At 41.2% G+C, this 12,818-nt stretch overlaps 2 protein-coding genes across 6 annotated transcripts in view; one reads left to right on the top strand and one right to left on the bottom strand.

Annotated features, from left to right (window-relative positions):
• Positions 1-1,721: 1,721 nt before the first annotated feature.
• Positions 1,722-6,087, top strand: pdss1 (prenyl (decaprenyl) diphosphate synthase, subunit 1; the record flags this gene model as incomplete). Its single annotated transcript, XM_079260086.1, has 10 exons — positions 1,722-1,893; positions 3,168-3,300; positions 3,392-3,522; positions 3,654-3,795; positions 3,870-3,981; positions 4,072-4,181; positions 4,265-4,345; positions 4,450-4,563; positions 5,425-5,505; positions 5,947-6,087. Exons 1-10 carry the CDS (start codon positions 1,823-1,825, stop codon positions 6,085-6,087), a joined length of 1,116 nt encoding a protein of 371 aa, XP_079116212.1. The 5' UTR covers positions 1,722-1,822.
• Positions 6,088-9,115: 3,028 nt separating this feature from the next.
• The window catches only part of abi1a (abl-interactor 1a), a 63,437-nt gene continuing 59,734 nt past the window's right edge, over positions 9,116-12,818 (bottom strand). For 4 of the 5 annotated variants that reach the window (XM_079260082.1, XM_079260085.1, XM_079260081.1 and 1 more), the window contains 3 exons: positions 11,622-11,708; positions 9,383-9,571; positions 9,116-9,300 (listed from right to left, as the gene is read on the bottom strand). In XM_079260082.1, the coding sequence (XP_079116208.1) occupies positions 9,125-9,300; positions 9,383-9,571; positions 11,622-11,708 (452 nt within the window). In that variant the 3' untranslated portion in view covers positions 9,116-9,124. The remainder of the gene's footprint in view (positions 9,301-9,382; positions 9,572-11,621; positions 11,709-12,818) is intronic. The other variant, XM_079260083.1, reaches the window with a different exon arrangement.

Below are 12,818 nucleotides of genomic sequence, written 5' to 3' on the forward strand. Positions count from 1 at the left end.
ACCCCTGGTCTCAGTTAAAGATAAAGATAATAAAAAAAAAAAGTTCTTCTAAAAAAGTTTAATTTTAACACTTTTATTTTGTTTGATCAATTTATTATTTTAAGTTGTGTGTTGTTGTTTTTTTTTTGTTTTTTGTTTTTTACAGTTTTGAACCCTTAACTAGGAGAGTAAACTAAAAATGTGAAGCGTTTTACATGTTATGTTTATATATCTTTTGTCTTTTTCCTCCAGTTTCCACAAGAATAACCAACTGGAAAGAGGTTCATGGGAAATTTAACTTTTTTTTAAACAACTTTATTCAAGTTTACATGACAATTACACAATAATGACATACAGAAAACGAGAGCGTTTTCTTTACAATAGAAGGAAAAAAGCAGAACAAAGAATGAAGAACACAAAAAAACATATTACAAATAATTTTAAAGATTTACAACTAAATAACAAGTTCTTACAGAATCAAATATTTGTGGATTAAGGCTTTCATAGCTTTAGGATTATTTGAATTTTTGATGGAGATTGAGTATTTCCTAAAATCACAGTGAAATTTGACTGATGAACATGAAAATATTTCCTGTTTATTTGATTTTTTTTTTTTTTTTAAATGAACTCTAACTATATTTAAAATCTTTGAATTGTATGGAAAACCCCATAGCTCAAACAATTTATTCCTATTTACATGATGTTCCCTTGGACTCACTTGTCTCAGTCTGAAGTCTTGTTACCTTTTGTCTTGTTGCCTCATTTTTGCATTTTTGATTTATTCAATTTTCCTTAATGTATTGCTCAGATTATTCACAATTGTTCCCCTATTTTAAATGTGACAATTGTAAAAGCACATGTTTGTTATATTGCATATATTTACTTGTATGTGAGTTATCAAATAAATCTAATTTCACCCAAGGTAAAAGAAGTTCAATTCAAATTGATAAATAATATTTATCCTGCTCCTGAAAGTATAAGAAAAAGGTTCAATTTTGAAGTCAATTCATGAGTTTTTTGTATGACAAAAAAATGAAACAATTGAACACCTTTTCTTTTCTTTTCTTTTCTTTTCTTGCTCAATCACAACAATGTTTTGGAACGATGTTTACAGGTGGTTAAATATGGAGATCAGCAATTTTGGTTTAAAACACAGCAAGTGATGATTTATATGGAAGGTCTGCCAAAAAGAATATCTAAAATAGTAAATATTATTTTTGTTATGGGAAAGTATAATATACATATAAATAAGTGGAATAACAGTAAACCCAACATAAACCGTTTTAAAACTGAAATTAAAAACTACACAACATCCCTGAAAGTATTTGTAGAGGAAAATCAGTCAATACTTGAGTTATACAAAACAATGTCGGAGTCCCTTGTCTTTTAAGTTCAGATCCTATGTCCTTGAAAACGCTTAAACATTTTATTTAAAATAACCCCTGAACAAAATTCTATGTTGTTTTAAGAATTTAAAAATGATATAATAATTTCTTAAATACAAAGAATGGCTTTTTTTGTTTTCCTCAATTAAGTTCTTTTGTAAATTGCTGCAGTGTCATTCACTGTAAACTTTAAGACATATTATGAGCTTAAATAAAGCATTTAAAAAATAAAAAATAAATAAATCTAAAAAAAAAAAAAAAAGATATTTTCTGTTGTGGGAGGGGCTAAACCGAACAGCACGTGGTGACGTCATCACACAACGACCGGCACAGCTTCCGCTCAAATATATAACCTGCTCCATGCATGCTCCGTAGGAACATGGCGGGTTCGTGGTGGAGGCATTGCGGGAGGTGGACTACGAGCTGCACTAGTTTATTTGAAGCGGTGCGGAATATTAATGGTCGATGCGTGTCTTCCTCCGCGTGTTCCGCGAGCCGGGCGTCCCGGAGCTCCGGACCAGGAACCGAGGTGAGTTTGGTCTGGGTGGGGAAAGCTGTCAGCTCTGGAAGGTCAAACACTCCGAGGAGCCTTCAGCTCGTCTTTCTGGGGGCTTTTCCAGTCCTTAGCTCTTCCTTTGCCCTGTTCGGGACATTTTGCAGCTGAGAAACAAAAATGTGTTGCAATAGCTTCCTGGTTTTAGTAAGAAGCTCTGCGATGAAGGGACTTGTTGCTCGTGCTTGTTTTTTTATTGTTGTATCACAGTTCGTGTCATAAAGGTGAAGTAATCACAGGACATTTACAGTAATCTGTCCTTGACTTGACCATCTGTCAGTTTAATACTTAACCAAGTACAGCCAACTTCTCATTCATTTATTTCATCATACCCTTCATTCATTCATTCATTCATTTGACATTGAGACACACACACACACACACACACACACACACACACACACACACACACACACACACATCCTCATACTTCTATGTCAAACCCATTCGTTTCACACAATGTTTAAAGTGAACTTAAGATTTTACAGCTTCCCTTATACCAGGAGTGACCAGCTCCAGTCCTCAAGGGCCACAATCCTACATTTTCCCACATGTCCCTGCTCCAACACACCTGACTCAGATTAATAAGTCATTATGCAGGATTTCATACTTTGTTGAATCACTTTTATTTGAGTCAGTTGTGCTGAAATGGGAACACACTGAAAACATGCAGGACAGTGGCCCGTCTTTGGACACCCCCTTCTTATGCAGACTTGCAGATATTTAAGCAGAAAATCCTTCAAATAAATTAAGATCTTGATGTTTTTTTTTCTTTTTAGTTTTAATGTTTCCTGATGATTTTTCTCATGATTTAAATAAACTTGCAAACAAATTATTTTTTATATTTATATATATATATATATATATATATATATATATATATGAGAGCTTATTTTGTATTGTCTGAATATTATGAATATTTATATATTTAATAATATGTTATGTATATTTTATGTTTTCGTGTGATTATTATGAATATTTATTTTAAATTAAATATTTACAAAAAAAATTTTTTTAAATTTATTTAACATATACAGATAATCCCGGCAATAACAGGTCTGATGTGCAGCATCTTTTCTGTTGTTTGATTTTCAGGGGACGCTACAATTAACCAAAACAATCAAGTCAAAACTTCTAAACCATAACCATTTTGTTATCAGGTGAGTTTTTGGCGATAATCAAAGACGCCATGTGCGAGATGGAAATTCTGGCAATCCCAGTTAATAGTTTGTGCGTGTTTTTCATTGCAGACACGCTTCTCCGTTGCTATGTCCCAGACTACAGTGTTGCTGTTGCAGAAGCACGCACAGCGATGCGAAGCTGAAGGACCCTTTCACGTTAGCCCAGAAAGACTTGACGAGTTTATATGACGACATCAAAAAGGTGCACTGCTGTTTGTCTGATGATGAAAACATCGAGACTGCACGCTTTTTCTGGCCTAAAACACAACTTGTGTCCTTTCTGTCCCTCTCAGGAGCTTTTCGTCTCTAAAAAGGAACTGAAGCATCTTTGCGACTACTACTTTGATGGCAGGGGTAAAGCTATCCGACCCATCATTGTCGTCCTGATGGCGCGCGCCCTTAACATCCACAGCAACAGAGCGGGGTAAGACATGGACGACTATTTGTTTGTTTTTAGTCAAAGTCGAGCTGATTCAGCACACTTTGTGATAAATCTCTGCAAGTCATCACGAGAAGCATAAAGTTTTACTCCGTCAATGTGCCGCCTGGTTGTAGAGATCTGCTTCCAGGGCAGCGGGCGATAGCGATGATCACCGAGATGATCCACACTGCCAGTCTGGTGCATGACGACGTCATAGATGGATCAGATGAGCGAAGAGGAAAGAGGTCCATTAATGAAGTATGGGGGGAAAGAAAGGTAAGATTTATTATCTTTGTCCTGTCTACGTTTGTCTTCTGCTGCAACTTCATTCTGTTTGTTTCATCTTTCAGGCCATCCTAGCCGGAGATTTCATCCTGTCAGCTGCCTCGATGGCCTTGGCTCGTATCGGCAACAACACGGTGGTGAAAGTCCTCTCCCAAGTCATAGAGGACCTGGTGCGAGGTACAGTACACACAAGCTACTGGTGCAAGTCTCACCCCTCTCCCCCCCCCTCAGCTGTAATGCTGTAACCTGTGGGGGTCTGTCTTCCAGGGGAATTCATGCAGCTGGGCTCCAAAGAGAACGAGAACGAGCGATTCAAACACTACCTCGAAAAAACCTTCAAGAAGACGGCGAGTCTTATTGCAAACAGCTGTAAAGCAGTATGTACGTTCTGTCTCCACATTAATAACACCCAGACGGAGACCAGCCTTATCTTCATCTCTTTATGCTGTTTTATGTGAAGGTGTCCATTCTGGTAAACTCGGATCCAGAAGTTCACGAAATAGCCTACCAGTACGGAAAAAACGTCGGCATTGCCTTTCAGGTCTCTTCCTCATCCACGATTCTGATAAATGCTGAGTTTAGTCGTGACTCCTGCAGGCGCGGGGAGGATCTGGGAGAATAAACCGGCTCTGTGTTCTTCTCTAGCTGGTAGATGATGTTTTGGACTTCACATCAGGAGCTGATCAGCTGGGGAAACCCTCGGCGGCCGATCTGAAACTGGGTTTGGCCACAGGACCGGTTCTGTTCGCTTGTCAGCAGGTGAGACCATGTGTTCGCTGGACACTAAATCTGTTTTGTATCGACATTTATTTAATCAATGCTTTGAGCTAATCGGGGTGTCTCAGTAGATGGAGAAATAATGCGCCGATTGATGCTGAAATATCTATACAAGCTATTTATATAGATTTGATTCTGGGGTAATATGTGGTTTATCATTAACAGGGACACAATGGGAAGAAACTAAACTATCAGGATAGGTAGGAACTATTTCTTCCACCTGCTATAATCGTATGTGAAATAAGGCAGAAGCTCACCGGCTGGTCAGTGATCAAATCTAAAAAGCTGTCAGGTGTGGAGAAGTTTCAGCTCCACTAACGTTGGAAGACCAAAGAAAAGTTCTTTTTTTAGTGAGAATTAACTATAAAACAGAAGCAGTAGCGATGAGAAGGCAGAGGAAAAGCTGCTGCTGGGGTGGGATGGACACCAGTTCTTTGGTGCTGCAGGTGTCTGGTACTATCCGGGTATGAAGGGAGGAAATGTGGACCTGAAAAATATTCAATAAGCTAAAGAACGTTCGTCTCATAAGTCACTTCATTTTTAAATCAGTTTTATTTTGATCGTTTGAGGTGTGTGTGTGTGTGTGTGTGTGTGTGTGTGTGTGTGTGTGTGTGTGTGTGTGTGTGTGTGTGTGTGTGTGTGTGTGTGTGTGTGTGTGTGTGTGTGTGTGTGTGTGTGTGTGTGTGTGTGTGTGTGTGTGTGTGTGTGTGTGTGTGTGTGTGTGTGTATAAAATAAAATAAAAAAATTAAAAAAAAGGGGGTGATTGACCTCGACGTTTTTGTGTGTAAACCTGGGAGAGCCTCCCATCAGCGTTAAACAGCGTTTCTCTCGTCTGTGTTTAGTTTCCTGAGCTTCATGCAATGATCATGAGACGCTTCAGCTCCAAAGGAGATGTAGATCGCGCCTGGCAGTACGTCCTCCAGGTAAGACGGACATCATTCTGCTCAGACAAGCTGTTTCTAGGAACGTAAATCGGCAGCGTAGTCCAGCTACTGTCGACCTGAATCAACATTTCCAGCTATAATAGCTTTATTACAAGGCATAAAGAAAAAAAACGAGCCTCTAGGTGTTCAGTGTGTCACAACAAAGCTGGATGTGGATTCCGGATGCTGCCCGTGCACACACGGCTGCCTCATCACGACAGAGGCGTACTTGACCTCTTGCCAGATGACAAGTCGTACTCTGTATCTCATCTCCTTCTGCTCTGATTTGTGTGTTAACCGATGTCTGATGTGCAACGCCTCCTTCAGGAGGAGCAACGAGGCTGAAATTAGAGAAACATGGACTCTTAAGTCCGTATGCCAGATGCTGCACCCTCAGTAGGATCAGATCTCTCCTGACCAGCTTGTATCTTTCCACGTCAGAGCGACGGCGTGCAGCAGACCACCTACTTGGCCCGGCGCTACTGTCAAGAAGCCATCCGGCAGATCAGCATGCTCCGGCCGTCTCCGGAGAGGGACGCCCTCATCCGGCTCACGGAGATGGTGCTGAACAGAGACAAGTGACCCTCCACTGCCGGCCTTCTCTTCAGGCAGCTATTAGCAGAGCGACTCGCCCCCCCACGGTGGGGAAAACGCGCAATGGGGTGATGGGAGATGAGGTTTGGAAGGATCCCTGGTTGGAGGGGTCTTTCTGAATCTAGATTTCATGGCTTTCCCAACACACACACACACTTGAGGATGAGTTGCTTTCTTAAGAAATGGCGCTGAAACACCCCAAACCTTTACTTCGTTCAGTACTGTAAGTGCAGCAGCCTCGAGCTCCGGCCTGCTACACATGGAGATGTTGCTACGTCTGTAATTCCAAACAAGATGGAGTTTAAACTGGGTCCTGGTTTGTCCGGATCACGTCCGTCCACACCTCCGAGGCCAAACAGTCGTGTTGTTTCTACTTTGTTGTGAAGTTACTTCTGTACTGCAAAGTGTCCTGTAACAACCAAGGCCTTAACATCTGCAATGACCATGTGCTCAATAAACCAACTTGTTTTCTTTTTTTTTTTTTTTTATTTAAGCCGAGCTTTCGCTTGTTTTCCATGTCCGTCTGAGTGATGACACAAAGTGTTGTACATAGAATCATTTATTATAAAAGACTGTACATTAATTTCTCAATCAACATTATATACAGGTGAGCAGAAAGAGGCGGATTTTCTTCTACCCATCAAATAGTTGCTTGTGGGGGGAAATAAATGAAACTGGATAAAGAATCAAGGCATTTAAGCTGCAATATCCTGAAGGTGACCACTGCAGGCGATGCAGTCAACACAAGGAGGGGAAACATACAAAGCATTGATGATGATTCCTGAGTGACACCTAATCAGCGGCTGATTGGACTCTAGTTGCTGCATGACTCTGTGCAGCACGCAGCAGGTCCTCGTTGCTTTAAGACGGAGGAGGTATTAGTTGGTTGTTGGTCTGCATTGTTGCGTCTCTTAACTGTCACATGGCAGTGTGAGGCAGGACGACCATCACTGCACACCTTACAGAGATGTATGTCATTAAACGGAGCCCACAGATGTGTGTGGACTGAAGTAACAGCAGAGACGGGGCGGCGAAGTAAACCTGTTAAATCTGACTCCGCTTTAATAAAAAGCTTAGTTTCTACTTGTTTTAACGACGTGCTTCTGACTCCATTTACTTTTAAGTTCTTTAGATGAAGATGAAATTAGTTTGATTTATCCCTTTATAAATAACTGATAGTAAACATTAAGTGTTTTAACTGTCCCAAACAGTCCATCTCACATCTGACTGAACAGATTGTGTTTAATCTATGCAGCTGCTTAAAATCTGTGGTCATTAATCTCATGTCAGCCTCTCACAACGGTCAAGTCTCCAAGATCTTGACTTAAACACAAACTCCCCACTTCAGGAGTCAAACGTCAACATTTTCCTCCACAGATGAAGGTTTGAAGCTGGAAATACCAGCAGACTATCAGGGTAATGATCTGCTGTAGGATCATTCATGTTTGCTTCAGAGGTTGAATACATTTTAGTTTTTATTTAAATGAGTAATTTTCTGGACAGCGTTGCTCTAAATCAAAGTTTCTGAATCCTGCTCCTGAGGACCGACCCAAACGTGGTCGTCAACGGGCTTCTGCTGAGAAGCCGAACCGGATGTCGCGAAGCAGGGAAACATCAGAAACGGGTCCTAAGCAACGGATTGGGAAACCCCCTCATGTTTGGTGATACGAGTTTCCCATCAACTCTGATGCTGATTGGTGAATCTCATCAAGTCACCGTCGTTTACTTTTGCAAGAAAATCTCAGCAAACAGAGAGTTGGACAGAAACCTCCCCATCGCTTTATTCCCACCAGCACAGTCGTCTCTAAAGAGGCTGTTATTTAGATCAAGTCTGCAGCAACTAATGATGAAATACCTGCTAATATTGATCATTTTTAATGTAATAAAGCTAAAATTGTAATTCTTATGCTATTATTCGGCTGTTCTAATGGGACAAAAATCCTCAGAAAATGTCACAACTGCAGTTGATCATGTAATGACACATAAATAACAGCATTTCTCAGAAATACATGCTTTTTCCTGCGTTTTGCCCCTAAAACAGGTGATTACGTTATTGGAAAGTTAACAGCTTCATCCCAATCAAAATGGCCAAAACGATTTCATTACTCGCTGCTACAAGGGTTCGTCTCTGGTCTTCAGTGTCCCACAGCTTTTAGATGTCGCCCGCTTACCCTCAGCAGGCTGAAAGTAATGACTCACTAACAGGCTTGTGCAGAACCTGTGCACAGTTTTTCCTTTAGGAGGTGATCCGCCTCATTTGAAGTCGTTGAAGCAGGGAAACAAGTAAAACCTGCAGCGTTGGAAAACCCTGATTTATATGCTTGATTAACGCATCTACTTGGTCTAACTGGGTTTTCATGATTCTAAATCCAACTGTGTCTGCAGGAAGGCTTGAAATTTACTTAGAAGTTCAGTGATTCAACAGTTTGATAAAAAAAAAAGTAAATACATTGACAACATAATGGAAGCATAATGGCAACAAACTTAAAGATTACATCATATCTGCATGCTTTTTTTTTTTTTAACTCCAAAACTGATTCTCAGAAGGATTTCCATCCTTAAATTTACAGTATTTAAACGTATAAACAGGCCATCTGTGTTGAAGTCGAGTGGAGGAGGGCGCTGCGATGAAAGCTTCGTTTAGACATTCACAGCCCGATTGGCCGCAGCTCATCTTATATACAAACACGTCGACCAAAGGTGCTTACGCGGCCATTTATTTGTTCCATCAAACTTAAATCATTTAAGTCTCAATCAGAAAAATATTTGTTCAGGTGAGGCGTCGCTACACGTCCGCCAGCTGCCCCCCCCACCACCCGGCCTTTATCACAAGAAAATAACTAAATAGATAGTACTTTTTATTTTATTTGCAATCAGTAAGGAAAAAAAACATTCTGCCAAATCCAAACGATAAAAAAAAAGATCATACAGTTATATGTCTGCATGTCAGGAGTCGGATCGTCGGTCTCTCAGTGTATTAGGATATGACTGAATAAATAGACTGTACTTCTGCTGCTAGGTCCCTTCAGTCGGTGTAGTGCATGATGGACTCCACGTAGTTGCCGGGAAACAGGCCGGTGACGCCGTTCCACACGCCCTCGTACCAGCCGTCGTCGTTCTTCTTCACCACGTATATGATGGCGCCCTCCATGAACGTCAGCTCGTCGTCCTTGTCCTTGGTGTAGTCGTAGATGGCCACCACTGCGAACGGGAAAGCGGAGTGATCGGTCACAGACGGAGGTGGTTAACCCGCAGCATCGAACGCTCGAGATTCTGAGCTAACCTTTCTCCACGTAGTTCTTGGGGGCCCACTGCGGGTCTCCGTCGGCGTAGGGGTCGTTGTAGTGCACGACCGCGGCGTCCTCCTCTTCCTCGTAATCCACCGGAGGAGGCGGCGGAGGCGGAGGAGAGTCGTCAAACATGGGCAGGTTGTCTGGAGGAGGAGGGGGGGGCGGAGTCGGAGTGTCTGCAACTGTTCACACAGAAAACTGAGGAAACTCAAGAAGTGTCTGGTTGGACTGGTGAGGTTAATACGAGCCCTGAGATGAAGATGGAGTCATGCAGAACGTGTGACAAGACATGCAGAAAGAGGCGTCGTCCGTCACGGAGGGCGTGTTTTAGTCTGGTGTGTTTTCAGGCATGCACATGCAGGAAAAGAGGAAGTTGTGTGATTTAAAAAAGCTAAAATCATGCTTTAAGTTCAACAGCATCGACACAAAACCTTTTTCTTTCCATCACACCAAACCGTTCTTTGCTTGTTTTGCATCTTTACCGGGATTTTGGTTCTCATTGGGATTCAGGTTGAAGGATTATCACCTTGTGGGAAGGTCCGGTGCTGCTTGTTTGGCATCCTAAAGTCAGTCCATCCCCTTTGAAAAGGTCTGATTTTATAATCCTGTAAGCTCATCTCATCCAGTTAATAACAACATGTGAATTATTGCCAATAAAAGAGCAGAAATACCTGCTGTGAGTGGAAGAAAACGTTGCGGTAAGACAGGTTCTTCCAAAGTGCTTGAAAAGTTTCCGCTGCCCAGTTCTGAGCTCGACTAAAAGCTAAAAGAGTCTAAATAAATCCCAGTAGAAACAAAGAACCATTTGAGTGCGCTGACGGCTAATAAAGGTTTTATTACTGATGAACAGTGAATAATCTTGGTTTGTCACACAAAGCCATTAGAAAACACTCTAAAGGAAGTTTTCTTTGAGAGGTTATTGCAGACCACTCAAAGACCACTGTCCTGCAGGTTCCAGGTGCTTCCCTTCTCCAACACACCTGACTGTAGATGAGCTTCATGATGTTGTATAACCGCTGCAGCCTCACAGTAACAACATGACATGACTGCAGTAGATCCATTAGAGCCTTGTTTCAACCACTGTGACGTGGCACACTAGTGTGCCGTGAGAAATTACCCAATTTCACCTAATTGGTCGAAAAAGCAGCTCTGTGTTCATCCAAACAGGTCCCAGTGAAAGAAAAATAAAATTCCTTCTTGTGTTTATCTGCTTTTTATTCGAGAGTTTGACGAGATGGACTTTATACTAATTATATGGAGTTTTGTTTTGTTTTTTTAAAAAAACACTTTGGTTAGTGGTGTGCCTTGCGATTTTTCAGTGAAAAAAAGTGTGCTTTGTCTCAAAACAGGTTGAAAAACTCTGGCTTAGAGAGTCGTCCACCTTTCCTTCCGCTCATGACATCAAGGTAAAAGAAAAGAGTTCAGGCAAAGACAATACCAAGTCTTTTTTATATATCTATATATCTATCTATATATATCTATATCTATATATATATAGATATATATATATATATCTATATATATATATGCATTTTAACTAGTAAGCTGCCCCCTCAGCCTGCAGAGTTGGATGTTCACCATCTAAACACCAACAAGCTGCCTGTCCTTTAATAAGAGCTGAACTCTCTCTATGGTTCCTTGTCTTTTGTCCCTAAAAGTTTCCACTTCCAACATTCCTTCAATTGAAAGGATTCTTGTTAACGTTATAGAAACATCTCAAGGAAAACGCTTTTAACTATTTTTATGCTTGGGCTCAGATTGGTCTACAATACATGACAAAACATCTGGCTAGAGTTTCTCAATGAAACAAGATAAACAGTTCAGAAATCCTCATTATGATCTATAATGTTGTTTCCAAACATGTTTGTCAATTTAAATTCAGATTAAATCAAAATTCTGGCATGGGTACCACTCATTTTTCTCTAAAATGGTAAAAAGAAAGGCTTTACTACAACACTGTATATGACTATGTTCCAGCAGAGACTCTCACCTCGTCCACTTTATATTAAACATATTACCATGCAACTCTGCAGAACTGTCCACACATTCATGTCCCTTCTTCAAGGCGAGACATTAATCCAGGAAAATAAAACAATGCTTGTGAAACGTTAAGTTTCCACAACAGACGAGCTTTAAAGGATGAACAGACGTGATAACATGCAGAGTGAGGTGGAAGTGGGAACAGTTGGCACAGATAAGGAGGAAGTTACTGTATGGAGCCTCTTCACTTACTGCTCTCCTGCATCCTGGCCACAAAGCCAGTCAGAGGTATCTGTGGAGTCAGCTGGGGCATGGGAGGAGGAGGAGGAGCGACAGACACTGAAAGCCAGCAGCGAGGAGGCAGAAAGGAGAAGAAAAAAGGTGACAGGTGAGAGAAAAGAAACACAGACGGAGCCAATAAGTTATTAAGAATACACACACAAAGAAAGTTCAGTTTGATTCCAGACAAAGACACGCTGCAGCAACTGTGAGCAACACTGACGTCATATCATTGGTTACTGGATGATTTAAAGAAAACACTGAACGGTTCCTGTCAGCTGATCACTGGTTGATAAATTCTGTGACGTGTGTTGAGATATGACATGGCATCCGAGGATGAACGGAGGATTATGCTTTATTTTAGTCAATCTGACCATTTCCACAAAGGTAAGTACTGTCTGCAAGCCACATGGGGGCGCTGTTTGACTGAAGTGTTTCTCAGTATTGACCCCAATCCAACAGCAAACTCCAGTCAGATGAGTAAAAGTGGACTTTGAGTTCACTTTCCAGATGTTAGCCAGACTTTCTGAGTCATACAAATTAAATCAAACCGAAACAGACTTGATGAGGCTCTAGAAAACCTGGATTTCCCTCTGAACCTGTGGCTGATTATCCTACCTAGAGAGGGGAAAACAAGGTTCTGACAGGCCGCATCTGGAGGTCGAGTAGGGTGCACTGGGCTCTGATCTCAGCCAGGTGTAAATGCCGTTCAGCATGTATCCATTAAGCTGAAAGATCACATCTAAAGCTGCAAGTCATCGTGCCTGTTTGCAATATTGCAAAATGTGGCCACAAAAGCGGCAATGCTCATTACTAACATGTATAATGTTTATTACAATGATGCATTCATAAATTCGCAGCATCTCTTCACCACAAAACACGGAAGTGACTAAATAAGTCGATTCTGCTCAGAAGTGATGCCAAAAAACGTGAGCAGACTTTGACCGATTGCAGCACATCTGCTTCCCTTTGCACGGACGATGCTTTCCGCATCAATATCAATCACACAGTCAGATAAAAAAGCCTCACTGTGCACTTTAAGGGAAAAGTCTATAATTCTGACTAGAAAATGAGCCTGAACTGCTCTGAAGCTAGAAGTTAGTGTGAGTCGGGGACTGCGTGTGGTGCTTTAGTGACAGTTCAGGAGCTATAAAACTGATCTGAACCGGA

The sequence above is a fragment of the Telmatherina bonti genome (genome assembly GCF_933228915.1).
Source record: "Telmatherina bonti genome assembly, chromosome: 20".
Classification (NCBI taxonomy): domain Eukaryota; kingdom Metazoa; phylum Chordata; class Actinopteri; order Atheriniformes; family Telmatherinidae; genus Telmatherina; species Telmatherina bonti.